At 44.1% G+C, this 17,525-nt stretch overlaps 1 protein-coding gene across 1 annotated transcript in view; it reads right to left on the reverse strand.

Moving 5' to 3' along the window:
- CYP2U1 (cytochrome P450 family 2 subfamily U member 1) overlaps positions 1 to 9,106 on the reverse strand; it is a 64,801-nt gene extending 55,695 nt beyond the window's left edge. The window contains exon 1 of the mRNA XM_068231222.1: positions 8,538 to 9,106. Within this exon, the coding sequence (XP_068087323.1) occupies positions 8,538 to 9,042 (505 nt within the window). The 5' untranslated portion in view covers positions 9,043 to 9,106. The remainder of the gene's footprint in view (positions 1 to 8,537) is intronic.
- Positions 9,107 to 17,525: the final 8,419 nt, after the last annotated feature.

Genomic DNA, 17,525 nt, shown 5'->3' on the forward strand with positions numbered 1-17,525 from the left:
ACGCGGAAAATCAGCCGCGTTCCCAGCCTGTCGGCGGCTGTTGCCGCACCCGGAAGTAGCCGCTGGCGGGGACAGGACGATCGGAGCGGGGCTGCGAGGGCACCATCCAGCTTCGGGGGGGAGGGGGGGGGGGCTGAGGGATGCCCTGGGTGAGTAAATATCATTTTTTATTTTTGACTTAACTTTTCCTTTCACTTTCATTTACTGTATGTGGTGCAACGTGCATTTCCGATCTGTTGCATTGCGTTCCTGCTGTCACAGGGAATACAACAATCACTGTGAACATGGCCTCAGGGATCTTTTTTTATTATTGTAAGGAAACGCGGAAAAGCCGCCGCGTGTACTGACAGCAAGGCAGCTGATTCCGCGTCCAGCGCGGCGGTTTGCACGCAGCAGCGTGCGTCTGGTGTGGCTGGGTCTGTTATTTCACACAGATTCAGGAATACGCGCACGCGCGCTGAGAGGCAGAACATTTATGACAGCCAAGGAGGGATCAGCTGACCAAGCGGGTCAGCTGACCTCAGAGCAAGTGACTATTGGTCAATCACTTATGGGTGGCGCCGGAGAGCGCTGCTCTATATATAGTTACTGCTGCTCAGTCTCAAATTGTCTGCCGTTGCGAACACTACGTGGAAGCACTCAGACCTTAGTCAGATCCTACAGTGTGTTTGAACCAGGAGGACCTGGGAATTCACACTGAGCCAGATTACTTCTGTTTATCATTGTGTTATTATTCAGACTAGTTCCAGGGTGTTGAGACCACGGACCTCACACCCAAAATTAGGGAACTTGTGTTATCATTGTGCTATTATTCAGACTAGTTCCAGGGTGTCGAGACCACGGACCTCACACCCAAGATTAGGGAACTTGTGTTATCATTGTGTTATTATTCAGACTAGTTCCAGGGTGTCGAGACCACGGACCTCACACCCAAGATTAGGGAACTTGTGTTATCATTGTGCTATTATTCAGACTAGTTCCAGGGTGTCGAGACCAAGGAGCTCACACCCAAGATTAGGGAACTTGTGTTATCATTGTGCTATTATTCAGACTAGTTCCAGGGTGTCGAGACCACGGACCTCACACCCAAGCTTAGGGACTTGTGTTATCATTCTGTTATACTTCAGACTAGTTCCAGGGTGTAGAGACCACGGACCTCACACCCAAGACTAGGCATTATTTGATATCTGTTATCAGTGGCGTAGCTAAGGAATTGTGGGCCTCGATGCAAGTTTTACAAGAGGGCCCCCCCAAGCACTCTATACATAGCAATTGATACGGTGCACCAAAACCTGCCAATGACAACTACTGTGTCAGAGGTGCAAGAAAGGGATGGGGAATAGTTTGTTAATAATTACTAATATTTAAAGTATCTATAGAAGTGATTACTATGAGCACAGGACCAATAGAGAGATAATACTGTAGTTGATGGAGGGCCCCTCTGGTCCAAGGGCCCCGATGCGGTCGCTACCTCTGCAACCCCTATTGCTACGCCCCTGTCTGTTATGACCTACTGCTTTCCTGACTATCCCTCTGCTCTCTGATTCGGTACCTACGCATATCTGACAGCTTACTGTCTCTGTACCTTATCTGTCTGTGTGTTGCCGACCTGGCTTGCCCGACCTCGAGAGCTATCTCTCTCCTTTTAGAGAGAGTCTCCAGACCTGCTAGTGACATCTACCTTCAAATGTCACTCACTCACAGGTCCCTCCTACCTTCAGTCTGGGACTCCACCCCTTTGGAGGTCTCAGGTTGCTGAAAGGCTCTTGTACTTTTCAAAAAGGCAGTATCGCCCATACTGCCAAAAAGCCACCTGCTCTTCGGGTGGTTTTACTCAAAGTCATTACTGTTGCACCAAACACTCACACTATCTAGGTGTCCAGAGGTTAGTTATACTTGGATTATCGGTGATTCTGCAGATCATCAATAATCAGGTATATATCTGCATTCTTGGTGATACGGCAGATCACCAATAATCAGATTCTCTCTGTGTGCTGACACCGATCATTACAATTATACAAAAGTGGATCCAGACATGTCCTGTTTGTAGCTTTTGTATGCATAAAAGAAAATAAATGTTGTTTCAGCAGCTGAAAGAACTCTGGCATCAAAGGAAAGATTTGTCCTATTAGAGCCGATTCACACTTGCTTAAAAAGTGTAACTGTTTGGTGGATGCGCTTACCGTGCCGTTTTGCATCTGCTCTAGTGAGAACCAGCCCTGTTGTTGTCCATATTATACAAAAAGTCTTTCAAACTGCATTGGGAAAAGTTAAGGGACCAGGGAGGTTGGCTTCAGCAGAACAAACGCATTGATTTCCTATTTGATTCTTGCCAGACTCCTGGCAGATCTGATGGAATATTCACACTTTTGGGTGTCTGCTGCTGCAAGCTTAGATCCAATACTAGCACCACTAGGGCTAGGCAGTTTTTGATTCATAAGTGATAAAAAAAGTCCTAACTTAACATTATGCTAATGTGGGACTTTAGGCTGTACGCATCCAAGATGAAAAACTAACTATAACATGTAAATTGTCTATATATCTTATCAAAAGTTTAGATAGTTTACACAGTAAATCTAGCTGCATACAGCTTCAACGGTTTATGATTATTTATTCCTGTGATACAATGAGGGCAGCCATGTTCTGTTTGTCATCATTATACAGGTAATATGCAACTGCATCTCCACCCCTCAGCCTCTGAAAAATGCACTCTCCCCTCTGCCTCTGAAATCTCTGGCTAGTAACCTCCTCCTCCTGCCCAGACTGAGCTCCCATAAGCCCTTGAAACATAGGTCTGAGTGCCTTGGTGTTTTAGAGAAGCTGTGGGCGGGGCTTGTTTAGTTTATAGGAAATTAGAGTATTAAAAAAAAAAAGTATTTGGCTTGAGGAATGCCCTATAAACTATATGAAAGGAACACAATTATGCAATGAATAAAAGTTCATCTCGGATCCACTTTAATGACATTATAGTATATGGCCCATATACTATAATGTCATTAAGTACAGCCTAAAGTCCCATATACAGTTAGTACTGTCATCAGCAGGGATAGGGAATTGATCCATCGGGTAACAGTTCGGGGCTGTGGGAGGCTGGACAATGTACATTGCATGACGGAGTGGCTTCTGGGGTGTGGGGTGAGAACAATGCACTAAAGTGTGGACAGACGTCACTAAAGATCCAGAACTTGGAGCCTCAGCCAAGTTTAATTGCTGCCAACTCATAAAACGTGTTACAGCAAGAGGATTAGCCATACTATGCCAGGGGGGGAAAAAAACACATATATAAGTGGATAAATACTTGATTTACTTGCATAACACATGTATTGTACTGTCCACGTTTTGATTTCAGTGAATTTTATATAGTAAATGAAGAGATTTCTGTTCCTGGGGGGAACCATGTCTTTTGCCCAGTTTGAGGCTAAATGCTGATGTCATTTCTTCCCTTAACTTTTTTTCTTTTCTCCTCCAATCACTGAGTCACCTCAGCCTTGCTTGTAAACACAAGTGAGCAGAGGATCAAGTTTCAACTAGGCAGGGAAATAAATGGAAGAGAAGGGATATATTATAGATAAAAAGAACCCCCAGCATGCAACTGAATGGCAATGGCTATTAAAGAGCCAGTGCTCCTAAGGTATTTGATAACTCCAAACCATAACAGCAGAACAAGTTTTAAATGCAGGATTAGCATCTTTATCACTTAATACACTGACCAGTTGCTGTTGAAATTTGATTTTTATGGTGACACCTCCGCTTTAAACTGGAGGAATGTAGGTAGAAAAAACAAAGTTTTGTAAAAGTAATACCTTTTAATGGCTAACTGATAAAAATGACGCAAGCTTTCTGGGATCAAGTCCCCTTCTTCAGGCATATTTGCATGAAGAAAGGCAGGCATATTTGCATGAACAAGGGGACGACATCACACAAAGCTTGCATAATTTAATGCGGTGACACGCATAGGGTTACAAATGCTGTCATTTAATGGAAGGCACTGGGTGGCCTGCAGACAGGGAGCTGGCCAATCTGACAAGTGCCCAGTTCTGTCTCCTGTGTGAAAGTGGTCTTAAGGTGGCCATACATGGTACAATTTTTCATTTTTTTTCGATTAGATAATTTAGTTTGATTATTCCTTTAGATCGAATATAAAGATTTTTCTAGCATGGCCGATCAGATTTTTCTCAAAAAAACGGGATAACCGTTCAAATTTCTTGATAAAAAAAAAAATATTTTCAACTTTCATTCGATTTGATCATTTAGATCGAATAAACAGGAAAATCAAACGTTTTTATTGTATAGTGTATGGGCACCATTAGACCCTTTCCCCACTTGATCACTGCTTGCAACTCAGGTGGCCTGCATAATATATAGTACAAGCGGGACTTGCATTGCGGATACTATTCATTTGCAATATTAATATCACAAACTAAAAGAATTTAAAAAATTAGCTTTTATTATAACCAATAAAATCACATGTTCACAACTACAAAACCCATCACATTCCCTACAAACAAAAGACACCAACTAGCTGCACAGCTGTGACTGGTTGAGGCTGCAGTCCTCAAAATAAGTATTGCTTTCTATAGGTTTGAGGACACAGACTCAACCAATCACAATTGTGCAGCTAGTTGGCCTCTTTTGTTTTAGTGGATGTGATGGATTTTGTAGGTGGGAATATGTGATTTATTTGGATTTGTGTTGCATTTTATATTAAAAGAAACCCAAGGTGAGAGGGATATGGAGGCTGTAATATTTATTTCCTTGTAAACCATGCCAGTTGCCTGGCAGTCCTGTTGATCTTCTGGGATACATAGTGTCTGAGTCAAAACCCTGGAACAAGCTGGAGTCAGTGAAGTCAGAGTACCTGATCTGCTGCATGCTTGTTCAGGACCTGTGGTAAAAGTATTAGGGCTCGTTTCCACTATAGCGAATCCGCATGCAGGCACCGCATGCGGATTCGCATAGGCAATACAAGTGGATGGGATTGTTTCCACTTGTGTGTCGTGCGGGTGCGTTTTGGTGTGCGGGGAAAATCTGCACGGCGGAGCCGTCAGATTTCCCGTGCGGCTGGAATGCGGGCGAATCGCCCCCAATGCTCTTAATAGGGAAATCGCATGCGGCTTTGTCATGCGGTTTTCCCCGCGATTTCGCATGTAATGTTATAGAAATTTACACAGGCAGTGACATGGTTAAATTCACCTGCTTCTTAGCCATGCGAAATCGCATGCGAAATCACGGGGAAAACCGCATGCAGAAACGCATCCGCATGCGATTTCGTCCGCGGTGGAATCCAGGCGATTCCGCACCGCAACAGTGGATACGAGCCCTTAGAGACACAGAAACAGCAGGGCTGCCAGGCAACTGGTATTGTTTAAAAGGAAATAAATATGGCCTCCATATCCCTCTCACCTCGGGTTCCCTTTAAAGCTATTTTTGGAATATCAGCATGCTCCCAAGAGCCAATTTTTTTGTTTGTGGTATTATTTTAGGTACAAAATAAAATTAATTTCTATACCCTCAGTCTGGGGTAAGACTGTTTTGTTGTCCCTTTAGAGTTGATTGCACACAACCTTTGGGGCGCCTCCTCCCAGTTTGTGAAAGACTGAACTGCCTTTGTGCAAAACTGAATGCAACCATGTGCTGAATCACAACGCATAGTTGGAAACATCAGACAGTGAAGTCTATGCACTTCTGATGTTTTGCGTATCATACAAACTGCTGCATTGCTGAAAACACGATCAGCAACACACAAGTGCAAAATGGGCCTTACAAAACAAAAGTTTGCAACTCCCACCTGGGTCATATCAGAATAGAGGACAATCTACAGAAAGATCAGTGAATCTTAATTTGTGCTATTTTATTTGTATGCATGTATTCACCACAAGAATGTATGTTTAACCACTTGTGGTTTCTGGACGTGAGTCTCAGGTCCAAACTAACTACACTACCAGTTACTGAACGTGAGACTCGTGTCCATCACTAAAATCCGCCGCCACGATCGTGCGTGTACAATAAAAAATAAGCCATTCAAAAATAAAGTGTTTTTACCCCCTACCAGACTTATAAACTCCTTGGCCATTAGGTTCACGAACACCTGTAATGGCCGTCGCCCATTGCGATCGGATGCGATCACTAGGGCAACAGCTTGGGGACTCAACGCTATGTAGATGCATTGAAATGTTGTTGCCTAGCAATACAGCTGTACAGCACTGGGGCCCCAAAACTGTGTGCCCTAGTGGTCACATGCAACCGCTACAGACGTGCAGGCTAGCGCTACATGCCTGACTAGTGATGAAATCTGGCATGTATGATATTGTTTAGCCAGGACGAGCCAAGTAATGCATTTTGAGGTTTTTTACAACTGTGGCATTTGTTATGTAAAAGTTAGGAAGGGAAAAACATGAAAAAATGTCCTCGATAAAGTGCCTGTGAAATAAAAAAAAATACTAGGAAAAAAATATTACCCAAAGAAATAGGTAATAAAAAATTATTACTGTATCAATAGTGACACAGCTGATATGGCAAAATTGACCTTAAAGGGACTCCGAGCAGTAAATACAATCAAAATCTGAACTTACCTGGGGCTTTCTCCAGCCCACCGTAGGTCGGGAGGTCCCTCGGCGTCCTTCTAGCTCTTCTTCCAGGCCCTGCTCAGAAATGGCTCCTGGCGACACTGAGCCCGAGTGTCGGGCTCCTTCTTCCGCAAAGATGACGTCAGTCGTCATCACGGCGGCTGGAGTGACAGTACTGTGCATGCGCGGTTTAATCGTGCATGCGCCATACTGTCACACCGGCCACCATGTCAGTACGGCGCATGCGCAATTAAACAGCACATGCACAGTACTGTGATCACGGCGGCCGGCGTGACAGTACTGTGCATGCGCGGTTTAATCGCGCATGCGCTGTACTGTCACGGCAGCCGGCGTGACAGTACGGCGCATGCGCAATTAAACCTTGCATGCGCAGTACTGTCACGCCAGCCGCCGTGATGACGCGAGGCGGCCGGCGTGGTGACGACTGACATCATCTTTGCGGAAGAAGGAGCGACACTCGGGCCCAGTGTCGCCGGGAGCCAGGCAGGTGGTGGAAGAGCTAGGCAGATTCCAGATAGATTTCATGATAAAATCGATCGGAAATCGGTCACTGGTGTATGGGCAGGCAACAGATCAGATGTTTGACTCAAATCTGACTGGATTAACTTTATGCTTGTTTTAGGGGTGTGATTCAGACACTACTGATGCTAGTGATCAGCAGGACAGCCAGGCAACTGGTATTGTTTAAGGAAATACATTTGACAGCCTTCATATCCCTCTGGGTAGGACACTTGAGGGGTGGCCAGGCAGATGCAGGACACAGCATTACTAGGCCGATTCCGGATAGATTTTATAATAAAGTCTATCGGAAAATGGTCTGCGGTGTGTGGGCAGGCAACAGATCTCTCTCTGATCAGATTTCATCTCTATCAAACTGATAAAGAGAGCTTTAATTTCTGAACAGATGTTGGTTCAAAAATGTAATACCTAATCTATTATAAATATCTGGACAACATAAATAAGAAGAATATAGAGGCTGACATATTTATTTCCTTTTAAAAAAATGCACATTGCCTGGCTGTCATGCTGATCCTCTGCCTCTAATCCTTTTAGCTGTAGACCATAGACCCTGAACAAGCATGCAGATGTTTGACTCAAGTTTGACTAGATTAGCCGCATGCTGGTTTCAGGAGTGTGATTCAGACACTACTTATGCATGAAAGATCAGCAGGACAATCAGGCAACTGGTATTGTTTAACAGGAAATCAATCAGACAGTTACAGTTAAGAAAATGGTGAGCTTCTGAGAGGAACTGATGGCAAGGTAACTATGTAATGTTCATTTGAAGTTACCTCATGTGTTTATTTTAAATAATTTTACTCAGTACAGGTTCTCTTTAAGGATGTGAGTGCCTCTGAGGGGCAGTTAGTAGCGTGACTATGTACAAAGTAAGTAATTATGGAAGAGAGCATATATAAATACACAAGAACAATAATGATGATAAAAATCGGGCAGCATGGTGGCATAGTGGTTAGCACTCTTGCCTTGCAGCGCTGGGTCCCTGGTATCTACACGGAGTTTATATGTTCTCCCTGTGTCTCCGGTTTCCTCACACATCCCAAAAACATACAGATAAGGTAATTGGCTTCCCCCTAAAAAAATGTCCCTAGACTACGATACATACACTACACGCTACATACATAGACATATGACTATGGTAGGGATTAGATTTTGAGCCCCTCTCAGGGACATTTAAGTGACAAGTTAATATATTCTGAAGATGTTGGAGCTATATAAATACTAAAAATACTACTACAAATATTAATAATAAAAATATAATATTTGAAGTGTGCTCATGTCAGAGACTAGTTTGGGTGGACATCAGTCCGAGTGATGGTGCATGCAGGTAACAGGTTGCCATTCTAATTGGTTGTTTGTAGTCAGTAGTTACACATGTCACAGCAAAACACAGTAGTGTGTTAGATCTCATACAGCATCCCAAGTCTGTACCTTTCCTCTGGGTGATGATGTTGACCACCGGTACACTAGGTCGGTCGGAGAACACCTCAGAATGGTTAACCATGGCATCTTTCACAGTGTCAAAGTCGTTGAGGACAACAATAAGACGGGTGCCAATGAACAAGCCATAGATCTTGCCATAGATTTCAGACAAGTTGGTGAGAACAATGTGAGGAAATAAGAGCGCCCCTTGTCTGGTGGCCCCACCTGACGCCTTTCTGAGTTTACTGGTGTCCATCCTAAACTGCAGTATCTGAGTAAGCCATGAAGGCAAAAGCATGAAGCCAAAGTTCCCTAGGAAGGGTAGAGGCGTGGGGCCAGGTGGTGTGTTCCTGGACATGATTTGATAATAGGCCCACAGAGAATGCACAAACCAACATAGTACCAAGAAGAGGAAGGTGCAGGAGAGGAGCACTGTCCAGGACTCGTTCTTATCAAATGGTAGCCAAGTGTATATGTATTCCTTCCAAGCCAAGCTCTTCTCCATCGCATCCATGCTGAGACTCCAGGCACCAAACAGCTTATGCAGATTGTCACTGCTGTCCTGACTGTGCAGGACAAATATATGCAGGAAAAATACATGCAGGAAAGTATCCCTGACATCCCTTTAGACGTGCACGTTTCTTGCTCTTTCAGCTGACCACCAGGTGGCGCAAACTCAGGCTGTAATACTGAACATACTGTCATTCACTTCTAACAGAGCTGTCTGCGCACCTGAGTATTTTTCAATGAATTCTTCGAGGTTCAAAAAGCACTGTTTGTTAACAAATGTTAAGATTTCTGATGCAACAGCTCAGAGAATTCGTTTTCCATAGCTGCGCATGAAATTATTTTTGTAAGTGCAAATAAAAAAAATATTATATACAGTTTGCAAACTTTATTTTCATGCCTCCTGCACTAACACAGCTACCAATGTTCCAGGAACAGGTCTTTCTATTTGAGTTAACAGTCTGTCAGTACTAATCTTGATTTTCCTTCCAGGCAGGTCCATTGTCTCCACTTCAGGTTGCCCACAGAAAATGTCCAGTATGTAGATTATAAATTAAATATTACTGAATAGACTAATCATTGTTTACATTAATTCCTAAAGGTGCCCATTAACAGTACAATTTTTATGAACAATTCTAAATTGTGATTGATTTGTTAAATTTTAAATAATTGATTTGAAATCATCATTTGAAGATTAAAAAAGGCTATACCTCGCTGCCACACTTCATTTTGATTTTTATTTTTTAGCGTTTTAAAATGGTTAGTTAACTACCTAAAGAGGTACTGCAGTGAAAATAATGTAATAAAAAAGTCCTTATTTTTTTACAATAATTATGTATAAATTATTTAGTCAGTGTTTTCTCATTGTAAAATCTTTCCTCTCCCTGATTTATATTCAGACATTTATCACATGGTGACATTTTTACTGCTGGTAGGTGATGTCACTGGAAGGAGATGCTGCTGGCAGTTGTAAACAGCTGTTATTTCCCACAATGCAACAAGGCTCCCACAGTGTGATGTCAGGACCTCAGAGCTGTGAGGCGCTGACATCACTGTGGGAGGGATTTCACCACAAAATCAGCCATACCGAGCCCCCTGATGATCCGTTTGAGAAAAGGAAAACATTTCTCATGGGAAACGGGGTATCAGCTACTGATTGGGATAAAGTTAAATTCTTGGTTATGGTTTCTGTTTAAGATGAGTGTACACTAGGCATGGTCGGAAAATTCCGCGGAATTATTAATTCCGTGATTCCGGTTGGAATTAATAATTCCGATTTTGTTAGTCGGAACGTAATTTCTATATATATCTCGAACGGAATTCCGTGGAAATTTTATAATTCCGACAGAATTTTGCACAATAACAACTCTCTCTCTCTCTCTCTCTCTCTCTCTCTCTCTCTCTCTCTCTCTCTCTCTCTCTCTCTCTCTCTCTCTCTCTCTCTCTCTCTCTCTCTCTCTCTCTCTCTCTCTCTCTCTCTCTCTCTCTCTCTCTCTCTCTCTCTCTCTCTCACTTATATCATCCAGTAGGGAATTGCAGATTTTCAAAACAGCTTATATACCATAGCTGGGATTTGAACCCAGTATGCAGTGTGTAATAGCTAGTAGGTATCTGTCTTAACCTCTAGACCATGAACCACACTACATGGTAAAGCTGTCCTAGCATAAACCATACTACCATTATGATCAATGCAATAGAAAAAGTAGCATGATTAAGGATTGGTACTTTTTGAAAAGCATGCTTATATACCATAGCTGGGATTTGAACCCAGTATGCAGTGTGTAGTAGCTAGTAGGTATCTGTCCTAACCTCTAGACCATGAACCACACTACATGGTAAAGCTGTCCTAGCATAAACCATACTACCATTATGATCAATGCAATAGAAAAAGTAGCATGATTAAGGATTGGTACTTTTTGAAAAGCATGCTTATATACCATAGCTGGGATTTGAACCCAGTATGCAGTGTGTAGTAGCTAGTAGGTATCTGTCTTAACCTCTAGACCATGAACCACACTACATGGTAAAGCTGTCCTAGCATAAACCATACTACCATTATGATCAATGCAATAGAAAAAGTAGCATGATTAAGGATTGGTACTTTTTGAAAAGCATGCTTATATACCATAGCTGGGATTTGAACCCAGTATGCAGTGTGTAGTAGCTGGTAGGTATCTGTCTTAACCTCTAGACCATGAACCACACTACATGGTAAAGCTGTCCTAGCATAAACCATACTACCATTATGATCAATGCAATAGAAAAAGTAGCATGATTAAGGATTGGTACTTTTTGAAAAGCATGCTTATATACCATAGCTGGGATTTTAACCCAGTATGCAGTGTGTAGTAGCCAGGAGGTATCTGTCTTAACCTCTAGACCATGAACCACACTACATGGTAAAGCTGTCCTAGCATAAACCATACTACCATTATGATCAATTCAATAGAAAAAGTAGCATGATTAAGGATTGGTACTTTTTGAAAAGCATGCTTATATACCATAGCTGGAAATTGAACCCAGGATGCAGTGTGTAGTAGCTGGTAGGTATCTGTCTTAACCTCTAGACCATGAACCACACTACATGGTAAAGCTGTCCTAGCATAAACCATACTACCATTATGATCAATGCAATAGAAAAAGTAGCATGATTAAGGATTTGTACTTTTTGAAAAGCATGCTTATATACCATAGCATATCTATTGAATTGATCATAATGGTAGTATGGTACATGCTAGGCCAGCTTTAGCATGTAGAGGTGGGACAAGGTCCTTCAGCACCCAAGGCTGAGACAGCAAAGTGCGCCCCCCCCCATCCCTCCCACCCCAGCCATCACACACTGATTGCTATTACACTAAGAGGTGCCCCAGGGCCCCCAACCCCTTCAACACCTTAATCGCTACTTATCTGGCTTGCAGTCGCTGCCATGTATCACCTTTTCTTATTACTTTCTGCTTCAAACACAATTGGGGAATGACAGCTGAATGAATTGTGCACCCCCTCCTACACTGCGCCCTGAGGCTGGAGCCTCTCCAGCCTCTGCCTCGGCCCGGACCTGAGTGTGGTTGATGGTCTAGGGGGTAAGACAGATACCTACTACCATGTAGTGTGTTCATGGTCTAGAGGGTAAGACAGATACCTACTACACACTGTGTCCTGGGTTCAAATCCCAGCTATGGTATATAAGCATGCTTTTCAAAAAGTTACAATCCTTAATCATGCTACTTTTTCTATTGCATTGATCATAATGGTAGTATAATTTATGCTAGGACAGCTTTACCATGTAGTGTGGTTCATGGTCTAGAGGTTAAGACAGATACCTACTAGCTACTACACACTGCATACTGGGTTCAAATCCCAGCTATGGTGTGTAAGCTGTTTTGAAAATCTGCAATTCCCTACTGGATGATATAAGAGGATGGATGGATGGAGAGGAGGAGGAGGAATTTTAAAAATTTTCTGGCGGAATTCCGCGGAACAGCTCAGGAATTCCCTCGGAATGAAACGGTAGCGGAATTTCGGTAGTGGCGGTATGCGGAATTACCACGGAATCGGAAATTGGCTATTCCGACCATGCCTGGACTGTACACCTCTAATGACTGCCTCCTGTTGCGATCAGAGGCGATCGCTAAGGTGACAGTTTAAGGCCCCAATGCTGTAGAGATGTATCACTCTACAGATGCCTAGTGATGTATCTGTACAGTATCAGGGCCCCCCAAAACGGTCTTCCCAGCGATCAGATCGCTACAGATTTGCAGTCTGGGTTGTATTGGTCCCATACTAGTAATGAATTAAGTGGTGTGAAAAACTATTTGCCCCCCTTCCTGATTTCTTATTCTTTTGCATGCTTGTCACACTTAAATGTTTCTGCTCATCAAAAACCGTTAACCATTAGTTAAAGATAACATAACTGAACACAAAATGCAGTTTTAAATGATGGTTTTTATTATTTAGTGAGAAAAAAAGCTCAAAACCTACATGGCCCTGTGTGAAAAAGAAATTGCCCCCTAAACCTAATAACTGGTTGGGCCACCCTTAGCAGCAATAACTGCAATCAAGCGTTTGCGATAACTTGCAACAAGTCTTTTACAGCGCTCTGGAGGAATTTTGGCCCACTCATCTTTGCAGAATTGTTGTAATTCAGCTTTATTTGAGGGTTTTCTAGCATGAACTGCCTTTTTAAGGTCATGCCACAACATCTCAATAGGATTCAGGTCAGGGCTTTGACTAGGCCACTTCAAAGTCTTCATTTTGTTTTTCTTCAGCCATTCAGAGGTGGATTTGCTGGTGTGTTTTGGGTCATTGTCCTGCTGCAGCACCCAAGATCGCTTCAGCTTCAGTTGACGAACAGATGGCCGGACATTCTCCTTCAGGATTTTTTGGTAGACAGTAGAATTCATGGTTCCATCTATCACAGCAAGCCTTCCAGGTCCTGAAGCAGCAAAACAACCTCAGACCATCACACTACCACCACCATATTTTACTGTTGGTATGATGTTCTTTTGATGAAATGCTGTGTTACTTCTACGACAGATTTAACAGGACACGCACCTTCCAAAAAAGTTCAACTTTTGTCTCGGCGGTCCACAGGGTATTTTCCCACAAGTCTTGGCAATCATTGAGATGTTTTTTTAGCAAAATTGAGACGAGCCTTAATGTTCTTTTTGCTTAAAAGTGGTTTGCGCCTTGGATATCTGCCATGCAGGCCGTTTTTGCCCAGTCTCTTTCTTATGGTGGAGTTGTGAACACTGACCTTAAAGAGGATCTGTAACATGAAAAGATCCCCTGGGGGGTACTCACCTCGGGTGGGGGAAGCCTCCGGATCCTAATGAGGCTTCCCACGCCGTCCTCCATCCGTCAGGGGTCTCGCTGCAGCCCTCCGTGGAGTCCGTGCAGCGGTGACGTCAATATTTACCTTCCTGGCTCCTGCGCAGGTGCTCTGACGGCTCCGAACTACACGGAAATACCCGATCGCCGTCGGATCTGCTCTACTGCGCAGGCGCAAGTTTCCTGCGCCTGCGCAGTAGAGCGGACCCGAATGAGATCGGGTATTTCCGTGTAGTTCGGAACGGAAAGCCGCCACAGCGCCCCCGCTGGAGCCAGGAAAGGTAAATATTGAACTGACAGTCGGCACAGTCGCCGGCTGTTCGGAGGGCTGCGGTGAGACCCCCGTGGGACAGAGGACGGCGTGGGAAGCCTCATTAGGATCCGGAGGCTTCCCCCACCCGAGGTGAGTACCCCCCGGGGATCTTTTTAATGTTACAGAGTCTCTTTAATTGAGGCAAGTGAGGCCTGCAGTTCTTTAGATGTTGTCCTGGGGTCTTTTGTGGCCTCTCGGATGAGTTTTCTCTGCGCTCTTGGGGTAATTTTGGTCGGCCCGCCACTCCTGGGAAGGTTCATCACTGTTCCATGTTTTTGCCATTTGGGGATAATGGCTCTTACTGTGGTTCGCTGGAGTCCCAAAGCTTTAGAAATGGCTTTATAACCTTTACCAGACTGATAGAACTCAATTACAGTACTTTTGTTCTCATTTGTTCCTGAATTTCTTTGGATCTTGGCATGGTGTCTAGCTTTTGAGGTACTTTTGGTCTACTTCTCTGTGTCAGATAGCTCCTATTTAAGTGATTTCTTGATTGAAACAGGTGTGGCAGTAATCAGGCCTGGGGGTGACTACAGAAATTTAACTCAGGTGTGATAAACCACAGTTAAGTTATTTTTTAACAAGGGGGGCAATCACTTTTTCACACAGGGCCATGCAGGTTTTGAGTTTTTTTTCCTCACTAAATAATAAAAACCATCATTTAAAACTGCATTTTGTGTTCAATTATGTTATCTTTGACTAATAGTTAACGGTTTTTGATGAGCAGAAACATTTAAGTGTGACAAACATGCAAAAGAATAAGAAATCAGGAAGGGGGCAAATAGTTTTTCACACCACTGTATATATATATATATATATATATATATATATATATATATATATATATATATATATATATATATATTGATACTTGGATGTCAAAAGTAATGAAAAGATTATTGCTGTATCAATAGTCACACAGCTAAATGTCAAAATTGTCAGGAATCTTAAAGTAAACCTAAGACGAACGGGCTGAACATTTTTATTCATACCGAGGGCTTCCTCCAGCCCCCTCCATGCAGATCATTCCCTTACCACACCCTTCCGCATCCTGAATGGCCTGGGAGAAGCTCCGTTATCTTCAGCCAGTCTGGCATACTGTGCATGTGCGGCCTGTCGCCAGGAGCGGGATGGGGAGCGTGTGCAGCCGGACTGTGTTGAGTGGCCCCGACTGGTCAAAGATAACGGGGCACCTACCAGACCATCCAGGAGGCGGTAGGTGGTGGCGAGGAAGTAATCTGCATGGAGGGGGCTGTAAGAAGCCCCAGGTATGTATGAACATTTTCAGCCCTTTTGTCTCAGGTGCAAAGTAGTTAACCGCTTGCCGACCGCGTCACGCCGATGGGCGTGGCCACGGCGGCAGCCCCAGGACCAGCTAACGCCGATTGGCGTAAAGTCCTGGGGCGGCAGTTTGCAGGAGATCGCGCGCATCTCCTGCTTGGTGGGCGGAGTGGAGCTCCGCTTTCAGTTTCCGAGCAGGGGTGCCTCTAGCCATTTTGTCACTCCAGGCGAGAAAACCTGTGGTGCCCCCCCCCCAAAAAAATAATCGTAATGCGGCAGCGTTTCACTAGAAAATTATCGTAATGCAGCAGCGTTTCAACAAAAATAATCATAATGCAGAAGCGTTTCACCAGAAAATAATCGTATTGCAGCAGTGTTTCACCCAAAACGAATCATATTGCAGCAGCGGTTCACACGAAAATAATCGTAATGCGGCAATGTTTCACCAGAAAATTATCATAATGCGGCAGTGTTTCACCAGAAATTACACAATGCGGGCAGTGTTTCACCAGAAAATACACATAGGCAGGGCTCCACTTTTATGAGGCACAAAGGGGGACAGAAGGAGGCACAGGGGGACTGAATATGGCACACAGGGTGGCATAGGGAGGCACAGGGGGACAGAAGGAGGCAAGAGGGTCAGAAGAAGTCATAAAGGAGGACATAAGGAGGCACAAGGGAATAGAAGGAGGCACACAGGGGGACACAAGGAGGCACATGGGCAACAAAAGGAGGCACAATGGGGGACAGAATGAGACACAAAGGAGGACAGAAGGAGGCACAGGAGGACAGAAGGAGGTACACAGAGGGGCAGCGGGTGGTACAGGGGGACAGAAGAAGGCATGAGGGCCAGAAGGAGGCACAAAAAAGGACAGAAGGAGGCACAGGGGGAGTGAAGGAGACACACGGGGACAGAATTAGGCACAAAGGGGGACAGATTGAGGCACAATGGGGGACAGAGTGAGGCACAATGTAGGACAGATTAAGGCACAAAGGGAGACAAAAGAAGGCACAGGAGGAAATAAGGAGGCACAAAAAGTGGCAGAAGGAGGCACGGTGGGGGGGGGGGGGGGCAGAAAAAAACACAAAGGGAGGCACAGGGAGACTGTAGGAGGCACAAAGGGGAACAGAATGAGGCACAAAGGGAGACAGAAGGAGGCACATGAGGACAGAAGGAGGCAGAGTGGGACTGAAGGAGGAACAGGGGGGCAGAGGTAGCACAGGGGGATAAAGAAAGGCACAAGGGGACATAAAGAGGCACAGGGGGACTGTTAAGCTTGGAGGTGTAATCTCCACAGTCAGCATGCAACACATAAGCTGACGTGAAGGAGGTACACACACCAGCACAAGGAATCAGGATATCCCCAGTTTAGTGGAGGAGAGGACTGACTCCAATAGGAGATTGTGGTGCACAGAGCCGGTGCAGATCCGAACAGCCACAAACAACACTTTCGTAATAACGTCTCAGCGCAAAGTAGCGCTGAGCGCATAAACCAGGACTGAGGAGATCAGGACAGGTAGACAGAATGAACGCTTGCTTAACTAGCCACTACTTAGTGACAGCAAGCGTCCACAATAAAACAGACCGGAATGAGGTAGCCAATGCGTTTGCAGCGATGGCGTGCCTCACCAAGACAGGACAGGATAGTCAGGAAATAGCAGGATCAAGATAGATGAACGTAACACAGATAAATATACAATAAGTATGATTTCCTAGCGTATTACAATTACAGCTATCAATGAAACTATTTGTAACGTCTGACTAACATATGTATATATCGGCAATGAACCGATATATGACATAAGCAGGAACTCTGACTAAGACTGGAGTAATACAGGGAACAGGACTCAGAAGGATTCGCTATCTCTTCGCAGAGATGAACGCAATCCACAAACAGGACCAGGAACAGGATAACTAGCTCAGCGTGCTGGAACGCTGACTAACGGAACACAGGATATAAACAGTTCATGTACGTATATATCAGCGACACTGATGTATCAACGGAACACGAATACAAGGAAAATAATAAACGTGCAAGTATGCGTATATATTGGCGATGAACCAATAT

Source organism: Hyperolius riggenbachi, chromosome 1 (genome assembly GCF_040937935.1).
Source record: "Hyperolius riggenbachi isolate aHypRig1 chromosome 1, aHypRig1.pri, whole genome shotgun sequence".
Taxonomy (NCBI): domain Eukaryota; kingdom Metazoa; phylum Chordata; class Amphibia; order Anura; family Hyperoliidae; genus Hyperolius; species Hyperolius riggenbachi.